Below are 16,187 nucleotides of genomic sequence, written 5' to 3'. Positions count from 1 at the left end.
AATTCTCACAAACTTTATAAGAAAATTTTTATTGAATCTGTGTGTGTCCTAACTGAGCAATAATGAAGAAAAAGAAGAAAATGGACAGGTTTTATCTTTAACACACATGTGCTATTTGTTTTGTTTTGTTTTAAGAGAAAGAATGATAAAATACTTCACTTATTATTCACTTTTTAATTAAAAGGAAGAAACATCAAACTCTATCCTCTAAAGTTTTTAGAATTTAAAGTCCACTCGTTTTTCACTAAGGCCATGGTGTATTAACTAAGAGCCAAGAGAACTAGGTCATAGACTTGGCTCTGCCTCATATTCAGGGGTGTCCTTAGGGCAGCCACTTAATCTAATGGTCCTCAGTTTCCTCACTGATACAGCTGGACCACTTAGAAAATTTATTAGTTCAGTTTCATCTTTGATTATCTGATTCTATGATAAGAGAGAGAGAAAATATCCAGTGGAAAAGAGGGAATGGAGAGAGAACTAAAAAGAATATAGAAAAAGGTGGGAAGAGAGAAAAATGGCTCTGGGAAAGGGAAATGAATGGGGAGGACATGCAGGGAGAGAGAGAGAGAGGAATGAGATAAGAAGCAAAACAAAGTGATGGCTTGATAGGCAGATGAAGTCAGAGAATAGAGAGGGATGATAATTTCAGTGGGTTCTCTCTGGGTGTGCCAGGGTTGTACTACTGCCCATCTCACCCTTCTTTCCTACATTGTCACTGTAGAAGACCATGACATGCTCTCACTACATCTGCCATTCACAATTCTTTTTCCTCAGAAGTCAGCTCATCTGGCTTTCTTTTCACACTCCAAGAATATCTATAAAATAAGGGCTGATTTAGGAGAAACAAGAGGGTGGAGGAGTAAGTGGAAGCTACACTAACTTCCTCCCAGAACTAGTCTGGATTTACAACGTAATTTTGGAGAAATCATCTAGAATAACCAACTGAACACCAGCTGGAGAGAAGTCTTATAACCACAGAGAGACAGAAAAGGCCGCTACATCACAACGTGACTGGCAGGGAGTGCGGAGACGCGGAAGGGGATGGCTGGCGTCATATGGGTAGCAGCTGAAGGGACTGAGAAACAGCTCAGCAGCCGGGGATTCCCCCTGAGAAGGGCAGGGTCTAAACCCTCAGCTGAGCTCCCCAACCTACACCAACAGAGTGGAAAGTAAAATAGTATCCAGCTGAGAAAAGCGAAAAGCCACAGGGTTTCTTGCTAGCCGGAAAGAAACAGCTGGAGAAAAAGAGCTCTTAAGCAGATCACATATGAAAATATTCCGCCCCCACTTACCCTGGGCACAAGCAGAGGGAAGACAGAGAGGACAGGAAATGCTTGGGGAGAGTTTGGTGTGGTGGCTTTGAGGGGAGAGCTGGGGAAGCGGCCGGCCCGGTCCCGGTGCTGACTCATCCCCAGTGCTGCAGGCAGACCATTCCCGGCCAAGCGGCGTCAGCCTGAGGGGAAGCAAAAGCCCTGCCTACAGGAATTAAGCTGCCACACACACGGTCCTTAAGCCTGAGGGCTAATCACAGATTGAATAGATTAACTAAAGGAGTCAGACAAAGGCAGTAGATCCCTAGAAGTCTCCAACAGGCTGCCTAGGCCCAGACTGGTACAGGATCTGACGCCACCAGGGGCAGATCCAGGAAGTGTAGATCATTCTAAGAAGCACCAGCAAACAATAGGAGTCACAAAAAATGGGGAGACAGAGAAACAACCCCCCATCGAAAGGAAAGGTAGAGTCCCCAGAAAGAGTGCTAAATGAAATAGAGGGGAGCCAACTATCAGATATGGAATTGAAAGCATGGATTATGGAGAAGCTCAATGAGCTCAGCGGAAACTACAAAGAACTCCAGAGAAACTACAGTGAACTCCAGAAGAACTATAAGGAACTTACTGAGAATTATACCAGCATCAAAAAGGACATGGGAGCTATCAATAAGAGCCAGGAGAAAATGAAGAATACGATCTCTGAATTGAAGAACACAGTAGAAGGAAGTAAAAACAGGCTAGAGGAAGCAGAAGATCGGATCAGTGAGCTGGAGGACAATGTAGACAAAAACTCACAGACAGTGCAACAAAACGAAAAAAGACTGAACAAGACTGAAGAGGCTCTAAGACAGCTGCAGGACAACATGAAATGTAATAGTATCTGTATCATAGGAATTCCAGAAGAAGAAGAAGAAGAGCAAGGAATAGAAAACCTCTTTGAAAAACTAATGACAGAAAACTTCCCAAACATGAAGAGAGAAAGAATCATGCAAGTCCAAGAAGCACAGAGGGTCCCAATGAAGATGAACCCCAACAGGCCCACTTCAAGACACATCATAATTAAAATGGCAACATTCAAAGACAAGGAGAGAATCCTAAAAGCAGCAAGAGAGAAACAACTAATAACATACAAGGGAGCTCCAATAAGGCTATCATCAGATTTCTCAGCAGAAACACTACAAGCCAAAAGGGAATGGCAAAATATATTCCAAGTAATGAAAAACAAAGACCTACATCCAAGAATACTCTACCCAGCAAGGCTCTCATTCAAAATGGAAGGTGAAATAAGGAGTTTCCAAAACAAAAGAAGGCTAAAAGAATACATCTCCACCAAACCAGCATTGCAAGAGATGCTAAAGGGTCTGCTTTAAGAAGATAAAGAAACAGAGAGAGACAGAGAGGTACACGAGTACAAAGGGGGAAAATGACAATGAATAAGTACTGAAAGAAAGAAGGAACTTCGACCATTTGCAACAACATGATTGGAACTAGAGAGAATTATGCTTAGCGAAATAAGCCAGGCAACAAAAGAAAATTACCTTATGATATCACCTGTTACGGGAAACTAATGAACAACACAAACAAATGAGCAAAATTGAACCAGAGGTATGTAAACAAGGAATAAACTAACAGTAACAAAGGGGGAGATGGGAGGGAGAGAAGTGGTGAGAAGGGGAAGGGTCTAGTCAAAGAATATGTATAAATGACCCATGGACATGGACAACTGGGTGGGGACTGAATGTGGAAGAAGGGGGGGCAAGGTGCAGGGAAGCAAGAGGAGGAAAAAAGTGAGACAACTGTAATGGAAAAACAAACAAACAGAAAAATTTTTAGTGAGGGGAAAAAATAAAAATATAAAGAATAGAAATGCAAGTTCAGTGAATATTAGAAGGACAAGGATTTTCCTTCACACTGTATATATTTTCTCCCTATCTGATCCCTCCAGATTTTGGTAGTCTAAAGAAGTAAGTAATGACCTAAGCTTCTTTGCATAAAACTAATATGACCAGTTGTTAATAACGATTTTTTTGACTAAGACTTTGAATGGAATGTCATGCCTAAAGGAGACATGCTTGGGCTTTGGTTGTTACCAAAAAGCCCTGAGCAACTGGGACTGACTTTCAAAGGTGATAAAAGTCCACGAGATAAAAGGCCTGGTACCTTGGATGGATGAGCGGTCCACAGCTATCTTTCCAGGGAAGAAATGAAGGTTGTTTTCCTGAAAGATGGCTAGAAGGGACCTTAAGGCACAATGGAAAACCAGGAGGACCTGGAAAAGACAGGTGTTTACAGGCAAGGCTGAATGCCAGGTATGTGACTCAGTTTCTGTGCCCTGAAGGGCAGACTGAAGGTCACCCTAAATGTTCCTTGCATAAGTTCCAGCAAAGCAGAACTAAAGATCATAAGTGATCATTTGCTGCTCTTGTTGTGTTTATGCAAATGAACAGGATAAATTAAAAATGAACTTAATGCAGTCCCTTTAATGACAAGGAGGGTAATCTTAGGGAGAAAAATCACGGTTCAAGGAAGATCACAATGCCCAGTGGTAGACTATAAAGTAGTGCAGCTAACCGTCTTTAAAGTTTCTTTTCATTTAAAATTTGTTTTCATTTGAAAGTTAAACTATGTCTGTGGAATCATCAAAGATGTTTAATTTACAGGCAAGAAGAATGTCAAATGCCTTGCAACTGGATGTCTTTCCGATAAGACAATCCTACAGATCTATAAACTTGTGTGGGGGTTATGTTACATAAATTAACATGTGTTTTCTGTTTTCAAAGGGCATAAGCCTACGATCTCATTACCTGAGTGATTGTCTGTACGTATAGGCCTCACTTAATCCTGTCTGCATTGCTGCCTCCTGAGACTCAATGGTTTGGCTGAACTAAGTGGCTGGGTTGGTGAAGAATGGGGTGGTCTGTGGGCTTCGCTTTAAAACTGGTTTCTCTTTTCTATCCTAATGGCTTGGACAGAAAGAGCCCAGATGGCCTGAGAGGGGGCATACCTAAAATATTTCCCTCAGTCCAAACTAAGTATAATGGGAAAAAGGGTTATGGACAGGTGAGATGTACCTGGCATACCTTCCTCCAAAGAAACCCTTCTTTTCCCTAATGTGGGACATTGAAAAATTAATACCTGTCTTTTGTCATCTAGTGGTTATGGATTGAATGATGTCCTTTAACCCTGTTGCCCCCAGAATACAACAAGGATGCCAGCCTGTTAAACCAAGCATGCCGTTGTCCAGAGACAGCCAACCAACCTGGAGTCTGCACGATCCTTCCCCTTGTGGGAAGGCCACCCTCCCCTCCACACCTCCACTCTTATTAGGGATTTCTTGACCCAAGGGTAGGTAGGACAACGACCATGTTCAGCTTGAAGCAGCTAGAGGAGCTCGAGACCTTCGTCCATTGTCCTTTATAAGATTGTAAAGGGTCTCAAGTCTGAGAGGGAGGGATTGTTTTTTTTTTATTGTTAAAATATTTAACTAATTAATTAATTATTTTTTAAAAAAGAAGAAGAATATATGAAAGGGTGAGGCGGGAGAGCTTGTATGTACGACCCATGGGCATGGACTTGGGGAGGAGATTGTTGGGGGAGGGGGGTGCTGTGCGGAGGGGAGCAAAGGGGAAAAAATTGGAACTATTGTAACAATATAATCAATAAAATATACTTAAAAAATAAATAAAAATGGCTTTGACAATAGTCACAGAAATTGTAAGCCAACAAAAAAATAAGGGCTGATTTTTATGTGCGGTTCTGAAGGTTATGCATCTGTGTGTATAATTGAAATGTGAATTTATGTCAATGTAGTACAATGTTATAACCCTGGCTGGTTTGGCTCAGTGGATTGAGCGTCGGCCTGCGAGCTAAGTGTCGCTGGTTCTATCTTCCAGTCAGGGCACATCAGAGAAGGAAAACTCTGACTCCAAAAAACCTCCGCTGCCTTGCAGCATACCTCTTCAGGGGAAAGGCTAAGGGAGTAAACCTCGACAGAAAATCCGGAGCCGGAGTCCCTGAGGCGGTTTGACGTTGTAGTCAACACCGGCAACTCCTGCGGCGCACCTGAAGCCAAGCTGTATTGACTCCGTCTTTCCCTTGGGCCCTTCAGCTGCGAAGAGAGGGGGTGTCTGCTGCATGGGCAACAGCAGACCCTCCATATCACCCTGCCCAGGCTCTGTAGCTTCAGCTTCACTGGAGAGGACACTCCAGCGTCATCGCAAGATGTCGATTCAACATGGGAGGAGACAGATACCGTGTCACTCCCGAGTCGGACTGCACAACCATTCTCGGCGGTGCAGATAGACTCTTAAGAAGCTACACCATCGTCTCTCGAGACGGACGGCTGCCGACGACGACGACGAGTACAATGTTATAGCATGTCCTTAGAGAAGCCTGTCCTTTCTTATTACTCTAGGCACATTTTCTGGAACTTACAGGTCTTCCAATACCAATTCTCATGAAAAATTGATTTGTTTTAAACAGAAACTAGATATCAAAACTTAAAAAAAAAAACAAAAAACTTCTAAAGGAGAACTATTTAAAAAGGCACACTAGACCTCATTCTTTGATCTGTTGATTCACTTAATTTAGGCTCCCTCCCAAACTCCACTTCAGCCATAGCCAGAGTTTTCTAGTTCTAGAAAACTCCACCATAAGCCTAATGTTATCTTTATTGTGTGGTGTTAGTCTCACTAACACACTACTTTTTGTACAGATAAAGGCTCCCTTTGGCCTACACAGCTCAGAAATACTCATCATCTGACTGACAAACAGTCATTATGGGAACTAACTGAATTATCTGCTTTGGTCCCAAATGAGGAAATATCTGATGGATTCTTAAAGGACAATTACACAAAAATGTTTTTCTTTTTCTTTTTCCTTCTCAATTCTAAACTATAATTTTCCAACTCCACCAGATAAAACATACAGATTCTTCCATAGAATCAGAGAATCATGGCATATCCAACCCATACGGGGTCTTTAGACATTTCTTAGTCCAGCAATTCTCAACTCTGGCTGCACATATAGAGGAACTTTTAAATACACCCACCCTTATACTGAATAAATAAAACTTACTAGGGGCAGAGCCGGGGCACAGGTATTTTTTAAGTTTCCTATGGAGATTCTAATAAGCAACCAAGATTAAGACTTTAGTTCAACCCCTCATTTTACAGATGAAAAACCAAGAGATTGCCTTAAGTAATTGAGATTTACTTCAGAATATTAGAGGTGTCAATATATGTATAAAGTCATTAGCCCATACAATTTGACATCCAAAGCTATGTGTTTATCTTATCTTTAGTCTTTAAGAGAGTAGAACTGTCAATTCCCCAATACCTCAAGTTTATACTTAAAGCAAATTAAGTTCAAGGCAAGAGCCAGAGGTTTCTTGCCACAAATTTAAGTCAAATCATTCAGCTACACTGAGCAAATGTATACCACATCAATTTTGGTGTTTTAGGTACCTGTCAGTTATTTGGCCAATGGATGAGAGCATTCACTTGGAAAACCCAATGTGGTAGACAATTAAATAACCCATTCTGTCTTCTTTTAGACTTCCTTTGTAGTTACTATTGAAGTTGAGAATGTTTGATGCTTTGGAGAGTATCTTCAAACAAAACAAGGAAAGCACACCGGGATGGCCTCACTTAGGAGGGAAAGAAAGGCAGCCTAGTTTCCCTTTTACCCCCTGCTTAGCTCTTTCCTCCTGAGAAGAAACATTTCATCTCTCCAACTGATACAAGATTTCTTCTGGTTGCCAAATTCCAATATCTTAGAACAAGGGGTCAGAGGTGGTCTTCTTAAAGCCTGAAAGATAGAAACTTAAGTGAAATAAAAATATTTCTGTTTTACACAGCAGAAGGTAACCTGTTACTCCAATAGTCAGTGCAGGCTAAAAGAATGAATGAATAATTTTAAAAATTATTATTTCAATAATACCATAGGATGACAGGTATAAGAAGAACAACTAGCATTTGAAGAGAAGGCTTTACCCAAACCCTACTCTACACAAACATTTATCTAGACATCTTGCCATAAACAGTTGACTTAAAGAGTCATTTCTTCTATTATTTTATCTATATCTTCTGGTAGGGGTGACATGGTTAAGTATTTGGGTCTCACAGCTTTTTCTACATGCATAGTAAATACATGGAGTTGAAAAATCAATGAAGTTATAAGTAAGTAGATTAGTTGCTGAAGAAAATCATTGTCAAAAATGTCAACCAAATAATTTTATAAAGGCATAACAGACAAAAAACTGAAAAGACTTGCCAAAAGTATGAATATTTTGCCAACAGACTACAGTATTCCCTCACTTATCATGGGTACTATGTTCTAGACACCCACCCCCATGATAGGTGAAAATCCACGAAGTAGGAACCTTACATTTTAGTATTTATATATATTTTAAGGCTTTATAAACCCTTTTCACACACATATAAACCATTCCCAGTCCCTTATTAACCTTTCCCACACTTTTATAAACACTACTTCTGTTCTTAAACATATTCTATACTCTTAAACCTACGTAACTTTAACAACCTATGTACATAGTACTGTAAAATTTTATATGGGTATTCGCCAGTGAAGTATACTACAACTTCAATGATGAAGATGATGAATTAGCTGTGCAGTACTGATGATGATGAAGGTGATGAAGATGAGATGAATGTACTGCACAGCAAGGAAGAGCATTACAACCCTTCTAAAGGCACCACTTCATCAGGTGCTTCTTCAGGTGGTGCAGTAATGTCTTCAGCCTCGACCGTAACTTCTACTTCCACTAAAGGTGTAGGCGTAACCGACCTCTTCGTTTGAGTGATGAACATAGTTATGGGCAGTTGCTGCTGCTGCTTCTTCTTCTGATTGAAAATGTTTTTGTAAACTGACATGGCGCTGTCGATTGAATTTGCAAACTGCAATGAACGAACCACATGGGTGTCCCAGTGTTCAGCCACTCATTGAAGTTCTTTGGTCATTCTGGCCATGGTTACAAGATGATCAAGCATTAGGCCAATCTCCTTCTCTTCTTCAACCCATTGTTCATCTTGTTCCTCATCCTCTTCTTCACTTGCTGACTTAGCTCCTCCAGGTCTTCATCTGTCAATGGTTGAGAGTGCACATCGATTAGGGTATTTATGGCTTCAGTAGTCATGTCACTGAAGCCCTCTCCTCCCAGTATTATTGCCAGTTTCACAGCCTTATCCACCTCAGAGTGATGGATTTCATCAGGAGAGAATCCCTTGTAATCATGGACCACTTCTGGCATTCAAAGTCTCACTCTTCATCTCCTTTATGGCCTTTTGAATATTTTGGAGACATGATGCAATTGTGTACTCATGCCAGTACACCTTTAGTGAGAAGTCTTCACCAGAGTCCGTAGCTTCAATGAGGTTTTGCAGGGTCTTTCAGGTGTAGAGCGCCTTAAAAGTGCAAATAACACCTTCATTCATTGGCTGAATGAGAGATGTGGTGTTCGGCGGCAAGAAGTCTATCTGGACGCCATCATACATCAGGTCGACAGCATGGCCTCTAGCAATGCCCATTATCAGAAGCACTTTGAAATCAAGGCCTTTCTCTGCCAGATAAACCTTAACCTCCTGGATAAAACATTAATGAAACTAATCAGTCGTGAGAAGTTTCATGATCCAAGCCTTAGGATTGTGCATCCAGTACACAGGCAACACATTCTTATTTTTGTTTTTTAGAGCCCTTGGGTTCTTGGACTTATAAATAAGCCTTGACTTTATCATAAAGCCCACAGCATTCCCACACATGATTAAAGTTACCCTATCTTTTGGGGCCTTGAGACCAGGGGCTTTTGCTTCTTCCTTCATAATGAAAGTGCAAAACAGCATCCGTTTCCAGAATAAGCCCGTTTCATCCATGTTGAAAACTTGTTTGGGCTTATAGCCAACTTCCTTGATGATGTCTCCGAACAAGTTGTTCACGTACTCCTCAGCTCCAGCTTTATCCACGGAGGTAGCCTCTCCACGCAGAGGTATGCTCTTGAGTCCAAAGCTTTTCTGAAATTTGTCAAACCAGCCCTTGCTGGCACTGAATGGGGTTGGTCTGATTGGAGAAGCATTCAAAGTTCCTGCTTCAGCGTCATTGTCATCAACCCCTTCCTCATTCCATCACCATCGTGATTATCCCTTTTTGCTGCTAAACAATCATACAGTTGCTTGGCCTTCATCCGGATGGTGTTTGTATCCAGCAAGATATTCCTTTTTCTGCAATCATTTATCCACACAGCTAATGCAGACTCCATCTTCACAGTGATCTTCTTGCGGGAAGTAACCATCCTCTTTGCTATTTTGTTGAAAGTCAGTGATGCCATAGACCTGATGTTCTTCTCATCCTTCTTTATGTAGTGAACTGTAGACTCATTGATCCTATAATGGCGGCCAACAGACACAAAGCTTCTCCCTTCCTTCAACATGTCAAGAAGTTCCACCTTCTGTTTTATGGTAAGCATCTTCCTCTGATGTTTGGGTGCACTGCCAGAATCCTTAGAAGATGCAGAACATTTGGGTGGCATTGTAGGGCTTGCAATAAATTCAGTCTTTAAGGAAAATTTCACAAAACACAACACTGCAGAGAAAAACTACACACAGTGATCAGAGGTAGGAGTGAAGTGGACAAGGAGAGATGCTGAACGTATGCACACAGTGTGGGATAGCAGACAGACTGAAGCTATGGTTACTGAGCCACTCAGCATCCAGGATACACAAGACAATGCTCTGGGTTGTTGCCTTCCATCAATCAGCCAATCGTGTGCCATGTATAATCTCACGTAGGCAAATGAGCTGGAGCATACATCTCGTTTTCAGTGTAATGTATGTTTTAGTCCACAAAAAAATTACATACTGGAAACAGTGTGCAATATTTTATTTCAATTTAATATTATGTTAATGTTAGAATTATTTATTATATTTTTAAATATATTTTTGGAAAACTTTGAGGCAAAAATCATTAAAATCATAAATACTACGCATATAAATACGTATACAGTACTGCAAAATCCCATGATATAGTGAAAAATATGCAATAAATAATTAAATATGATATTTTTTTAAATCCCACAATACAGTGAGGCCACGATAAGTGAACCGCAATATAGAGAGGGACTACTGTAAATCCTAAATCACTGCCTCATTTTAAAACATGAGAAGGCAACAAATTAGAAAGCAGCTGATATTCTACCTCATAAATCGCCATGTTGGAGTTTTCATAAGTAGCTGGAGTTAGACTCGCTGAACAAAAAGAGAGCCTTGGGGACCTCCCACTTTGGACCTTTGAGGTAATCTAGAAGCTTACACTGGCATGGCTTTCTCTCTGTGAATGGATTAGAAAACAGTTCATGAAGAAAATTCTCATGATTTAGGAAAGAGTATTGAGCTATGGTATAGACAGTGTGTTTAGCTGTTTTCTTTCTTTTTTATTCCAAAGAAAGTAACTATATTAATTACACTCAGTAAACATAAGATTGATTAATTTTTCCTATCCCCAGTACTTATTTTTAGGCCAAGATTGGTACCATACTATAACTCTATATACCACCAAAGAAAAGTAAAGATTTGTAGGTACTTCCATGTCCTAGAGAGGATTAGAATCACAGATTTGGAAAGGCAAAAAAGAACACTAGTCATAGTTTAATCTGGGACCCTCATTTTAAAGACAAAAATGATAAAGAGATAAAAATCTAGCATTTTGAAAGAAAGCAATTGCAGAACTAGGACAGTACCATCCTTCTGACTTGCAAGCCTGGCTTTGTTGTTGTTGTTCTTATGCCATATTGAATGGCATCTGTTTTCTCTGCTTAGGATGCAAAATTAATGGCAGAAGGTATCCCATAAAGCAATAAAATGGTAGAAAGTTAGTAGATCATCTGCCTATGATTATGAGTCTAATGCTTAAAAAAGCCAATTCCCTATTCCTTGTACACATAAGTTTGGTAACAGAGGGGTAGGAAGTGCACAGTTGAATGACAAAAGGAAGAGTTATCTACAGTCTATGTTAACCTTCAATATTCATCAACTTTATCTACAACTGAACCTGCAGACTTGTTTCACATGAAGAAATAATAAATCAACAGGTTCCTCACATTTTTCTCCATGTATCCAAATATGCCTTTTTTAGAATTAGAGCAATTCAGAGCTAGCAGTTACATTTGATACTGTCTAGGCCAGCTCCCACCCACAACTCTAACACCCTCATTTTATAATGAGGAACCAAAGACCTAGAGAGGGACATAGGAACTGGAAGAAGAATGTAGATGTTACTGGTCCTGTGTTCTATCACATCATGCTGTTTCATTCTTGCTTGCCAATAAAATTTAATTTTAAGTACTTTCACTCACTCTACCCTTAATGGTATTTGATAAACTGACGATCACTACTTGCTTTAGCCCTATGTTAAGTTAACTTTACCAAGATAAGATTTTAACAAAGTCCCGGAGCAATAGTAGACTATGCCTAGCCCCTAATGTGTTGAAATTCCAACAGCTCAAGATTCAGACAAGTTGTAAAATTTGACTCTTCACTCTTACATTATAGCAAGGCCAGAGAGAAATCTATTTCCCTTTTATTAATTATTTCCTTACCTCAGCAGCAGTACCTAGACCCGTACATTGAGATATAGACCTCTCTACTAAGGGCAAAGGAAAAAGCAAGAGAATCTGCCAAAATCCACATTTGGGGTTCAGCTTCACTTTCCTCTAAAAATGTCCTTTCCTGACCTGACTTCTACTAACCTGCTAAATTTTCTGGACTGAATTAATTCTATATTCACCAAGAATTTACACTTTCAGACATTCCATTTTCATGGAATTCTTGGCTTGGCTTCTTGACTTATTAGACACAGCCAGCTGCAAGTTTGTGACTACACAGCAATTCATTCATCGGCAGCCGTCCGTCTCGAGAGACGATGGTGTAGCTTCTTAAGAGTCTATCTGCACTGCCGAGAATGGCTGTGCAGTCCGACTCGGGAGTGACATGGTATCTGTCTCCTCCCGTGTTGAATCGACATCTTACGATGACGCTGGAGTGTCCTCTCCAGTGAAGCTGAAGATACAGAGCCTGGGCAGGGTGATATGGAGGGTCTGCTGTTGCCCATGCAGCAGACCCCCCCTCTCTTCGCAGCTGAAGGGTCCAAGGGAAAGACGGAGTCAATACAGCTTGGCTTCAGGTGCGCCGCAGGAGTTGCCGGTGTTGACTACAACGTCAAACCGCCTTAGAGACTCCGGCTCCGGATTTTCTGTCGGGGTTTACTCCCTTAGCCTTTCCCCTGAAGAGGTATGCCGCAAGGCAGCGGAGGTTTTTTGGAGTCAGAGTTTTCCTTCTCTGATGTGCCCTGACTGGAAGATCGAACCAGCGACACTTAGCTCGCAGGCCAACGCTCAATCCACTGAGCCAAACCAGCCAGGGCACACAGCAATTAAAGAAAATGTATAGCCCCCTATCTTTTCCCTTCAGGACCTGTGATACAAGCCAAATGCCACAAGGGACCTGGAGGCCAAGAAGTATGTTCTCATGGGGTAATGCCATCCTTTTTGATCTGAGCCAAAATAGTAAAAATAAATAAAAATAAAAAGAACTTTCTCTATAAGGCTATTAAGCTCTGTTGCTATTCACTTTTCTCACTCATGGTAAAAAAATGGTGATAATTTTTTTTTCTATCATTATGTCAAAATATATGCACAAGTGAAAGAAAAGTTCTGCTGTCATAATTAACAAAATTTTAAACTCCTCAGCACTTTGTTCATATGAAGGAAGCACTATTCTACTATTTATAGTGATTTAGTGAGAACCAGTATGGAAACTAAATACATTTTGTGCCTCAGTAGAAAAGTGAGAAGGCATAGGTGGAGGTTTTACAGACATTACTGGACTATTGCAAGGCCTGTACAAAGAAAAGGCTAATTCAGTCCAAAATTGAGCAATGTTTATTATTTTGACATTTTGGAGGCAAAACACTTAGGCAAATTACATGAACTGTCATTTTGACATGGATACCACCAAAGAAGTAAGGATTTTAAAAATAAATTTATTGCAAAAAATAGATGTATTGCTTTTGACAAAAACTGTATCTTATATTGCTACCTTTGTACAATAACTTCTAGCCATTTGCTTTTACTACTAATCATCTATTTCCGGATAAAAATATTTTGTCACAGAATTGATTTTTTTTCTTTTTGTATCGCGTTATATATTGGGATTGCTTTAGAGCTTGCACTTCAATATCTACCCTTTCTAACTAAGGTGGGAACTTTCATACAAGGCATATTGAGTGTGGCAAATCCAGAAAAATTCCACTACCTCAGGATTCTCTGGTGGCTTCAAGAATATAGGCTGTTATCAATATATTTTTATGACATGAGGGTGGAATAAGGCTTTCAGTCAGAGTAATAATTTTGGCATTCAACAATACATTTCCAGGAATATATAAACTTTACAACAAGATCTGATGATTTAAACAAGTAAGATTTAGTGTTGTAATTAAAATTATATCAAACACCTGGACATTTTACTTGATTCCAACTGCATAGACTATTACCCTGTAAATCCATTCTCATCTAGCCAACTAGTTAAAGCACAACTTTCAGTGTCATATTTAGGCAAATGATCAGTTTGGTCACAGATAATTAATTCTCATACCTAGCATATGGGGATAATATGACATGTTTGCATCCTCTCCCTACCTCCTGTCAGCACCATACTAGAATTTGAAAAGACTAAGTTCTTTATTTTGGCTATAGACTGGGCACATAAAGGCACACTATCCTACTACTAATTATATTTGACAAAACTCTTCTCCACACATTCTCTTTTCCTAGCTTTGTTCCAAGGATGCATTCCAAAACATCACCTCTGAAAACTTTTTTAAAGACCTCAACACCCTTTCTAATGTGCTATAATGTATATTCTAATAATACCAGGGTCAAAAATCACTAATATTCATTTTATAGACATAAAAACCCATTAAAGAAAAAAAAAGCAAAATAAAGCAAATTGTGTGAGATCCCCTAGCCTGAGGCAGAATTAGAACTCAAATCCTTGGTGTCTGGATGTTGGCCCAGATTTCTGCCCACAAGACCATTTGTCTTGCAGAGTTGCATCTACGCATTGCCAAAGCAACAGTTTGAAAGTTGGAAAAATTCAATCAGTTGGTAGCTTTGTCTACATAATTCAAAACAAGTGGGCTGACTGTTTTTTCTTTTACTGAATTGGTCTTTTGTCTAAGCATTACATAGACACGGTTTAAACATAATTCTCTCCAAGTGCCCATTAATTTGCAGTGAATGTAATTATTTCTTACAAATCAATTACTAGACACATAGGAATTTATGATGCCTAAACACATAGCCAGGCAGTCATCTCGGTTGAGCTGATGGGTCGACTTGAGGACTTGGAGGAAATCTTGAATTAGGTCATGTGGTTGTTTGTTTGTTTGTTTGCTTTTGTTCTATTTGTAGGTCTGACAGCTACAGTCGGACTTTACTTTTTCCATAAGTCCTTAATGGTCACCTTATGGAATGTACTAAAGCTGAGTGTCACAGTGAGGAAAACAACCACTGAATCAAAGTGCTTTGTTAAGTTGCTTTAAGAAATCTGCAGTGTCACTGAAGCTTTAAGTACCAGCAACCCAGTCAGTTTTTCTCAGTGATTCCACTGGTTTGTAAACAAACAATATGTTTCTAACTGTCTGCCAACAAATATGTCCTTTATCACTGTGGGAGCTGCTGCCTTGCAGAGAAAATTAAAAGAACCTGGTAGTAACTTCTTGGGTAGACCCCATGAATCTTTTGGCAAAGTAAAGCATCACTCCCTAACTTATCTGTTTCACATGTGTAGTGAATTGTCTTAAAGCAAGTACACCTGTCAAAATAATCATGCCACAGAATACACTCACGTAGAAAGGGAACTGGACTCTCAATCCAAAACCTGAGGTGCAGTTCATATTCTGTCATTAATTAGCCAGAGGACCTTGGAAAAATAATTTACCCTTTTCATGCCCCAGTGTCCTCAAAAATCTATTTAATGAGATAATTATCCTTGCATTATCTGCTTTTATATAGTTGTTTTGAAAAATCAAATGAGATAATGTATGTGAAAGTGCTTTGAAAAGCATGAAGCACTATGAAAGTATAAGGGCTCATTATTATCATTATGATCATTAGTATTAGTATAACGAAGCACAGTAGAGACTTACAGAAAGGAGAGGCAATCTGTTTCAGATGAGGGGGAAGGGAGGAGCTCAAAGAATCCTTTGTTTTGGGGTGGTTGGGTTCTTTGCATGTCTTTCTTTCTGAAAAAAAAAAAACTTAAAACATTCAAAAAACAGAAAAGGAAAATACAGAGAGTCACTCCCATGCAAGTAATCACCATCTATTACAGAAACTCATCAGCCACGCATCTCTTCTTATTGCAGAGGTGTGAGCAGAGAGAGGGGAAGTTGGCATCAAAGAGAAGGCATTCTTTGTGCTTTGTTAGCTGAAGAACCAAGAACCAAGTGACTCTGAAAAATGACATGCTTTTATCCCATCTCTAAGTTTTTGGTGACCACTTCAAGTACCAATAGTTTCAAACTCATTTTCCTCTCCAATCATTTTAATCTCTAATCATGTCCCCCTCCAATCAATTTTCTCTCCATTCTTCTTTCTCCTTCAGCCACAAGCTCCAAAAGAAATTCCCCCAACTCCATGCTTCTTTTTTCTTTTTCCTTCCCTTACCAAGAATTGCAAATGAGGCTCACTTTAAGCCCAAAGAACCAGTTCATTCAATGGGAAAGACCAGTGAGACCAGTCATTTGGCACGGGGTTGGGGGGGGAAGAAGTTGACAAATAACACCAACAGCTGAGTGACTCCATTTTCCACCTTACCATGGGAGGTTTTGGCATTGGGTATCCAGAGC

At 39.9% G+C, this 16,187-nt stretch overlaps 1 protein-coding gene across 1 annotated transcript in view; it reads right to left on the bottom strand.

Moving 5' to 3' along the window:
* Positions 1–16,187, bottom strand: part of GUCY2F (guanylate cyclase 2F, retinal) — a 188,000-nt gene that overhangs the window by 72,149 nt on the left and 99,664 nt on the right. The window contains 1 exon segment of the mRNA XM_090264055.1: positions 10,479–10,610. Within this exon segment, the coding sequence (XP_090120181.1) occupies positions 10,479–10,610 (132 nt within the window).

Source organism: Furipterus horrens, unplaced genomic scaffold (genome assembly GCF_987537825.1).
Source record: "Furipterus horrens unplaced genomic scaffold, mFurHor1.1.pri manual_scaffold_17, whole genome shotgun sequence".
NCBI classification, from domain to species: Eukaryota; Metazoa; Chordata; class Mammalia; order Chiroptera; family Furipteridae; genus Furipterus; species Furipterus horrens.
Note: the sequence above shows the minus strand (reverse complement) of the source record. Positions and strands in the feature narration are given on the sequence as shown.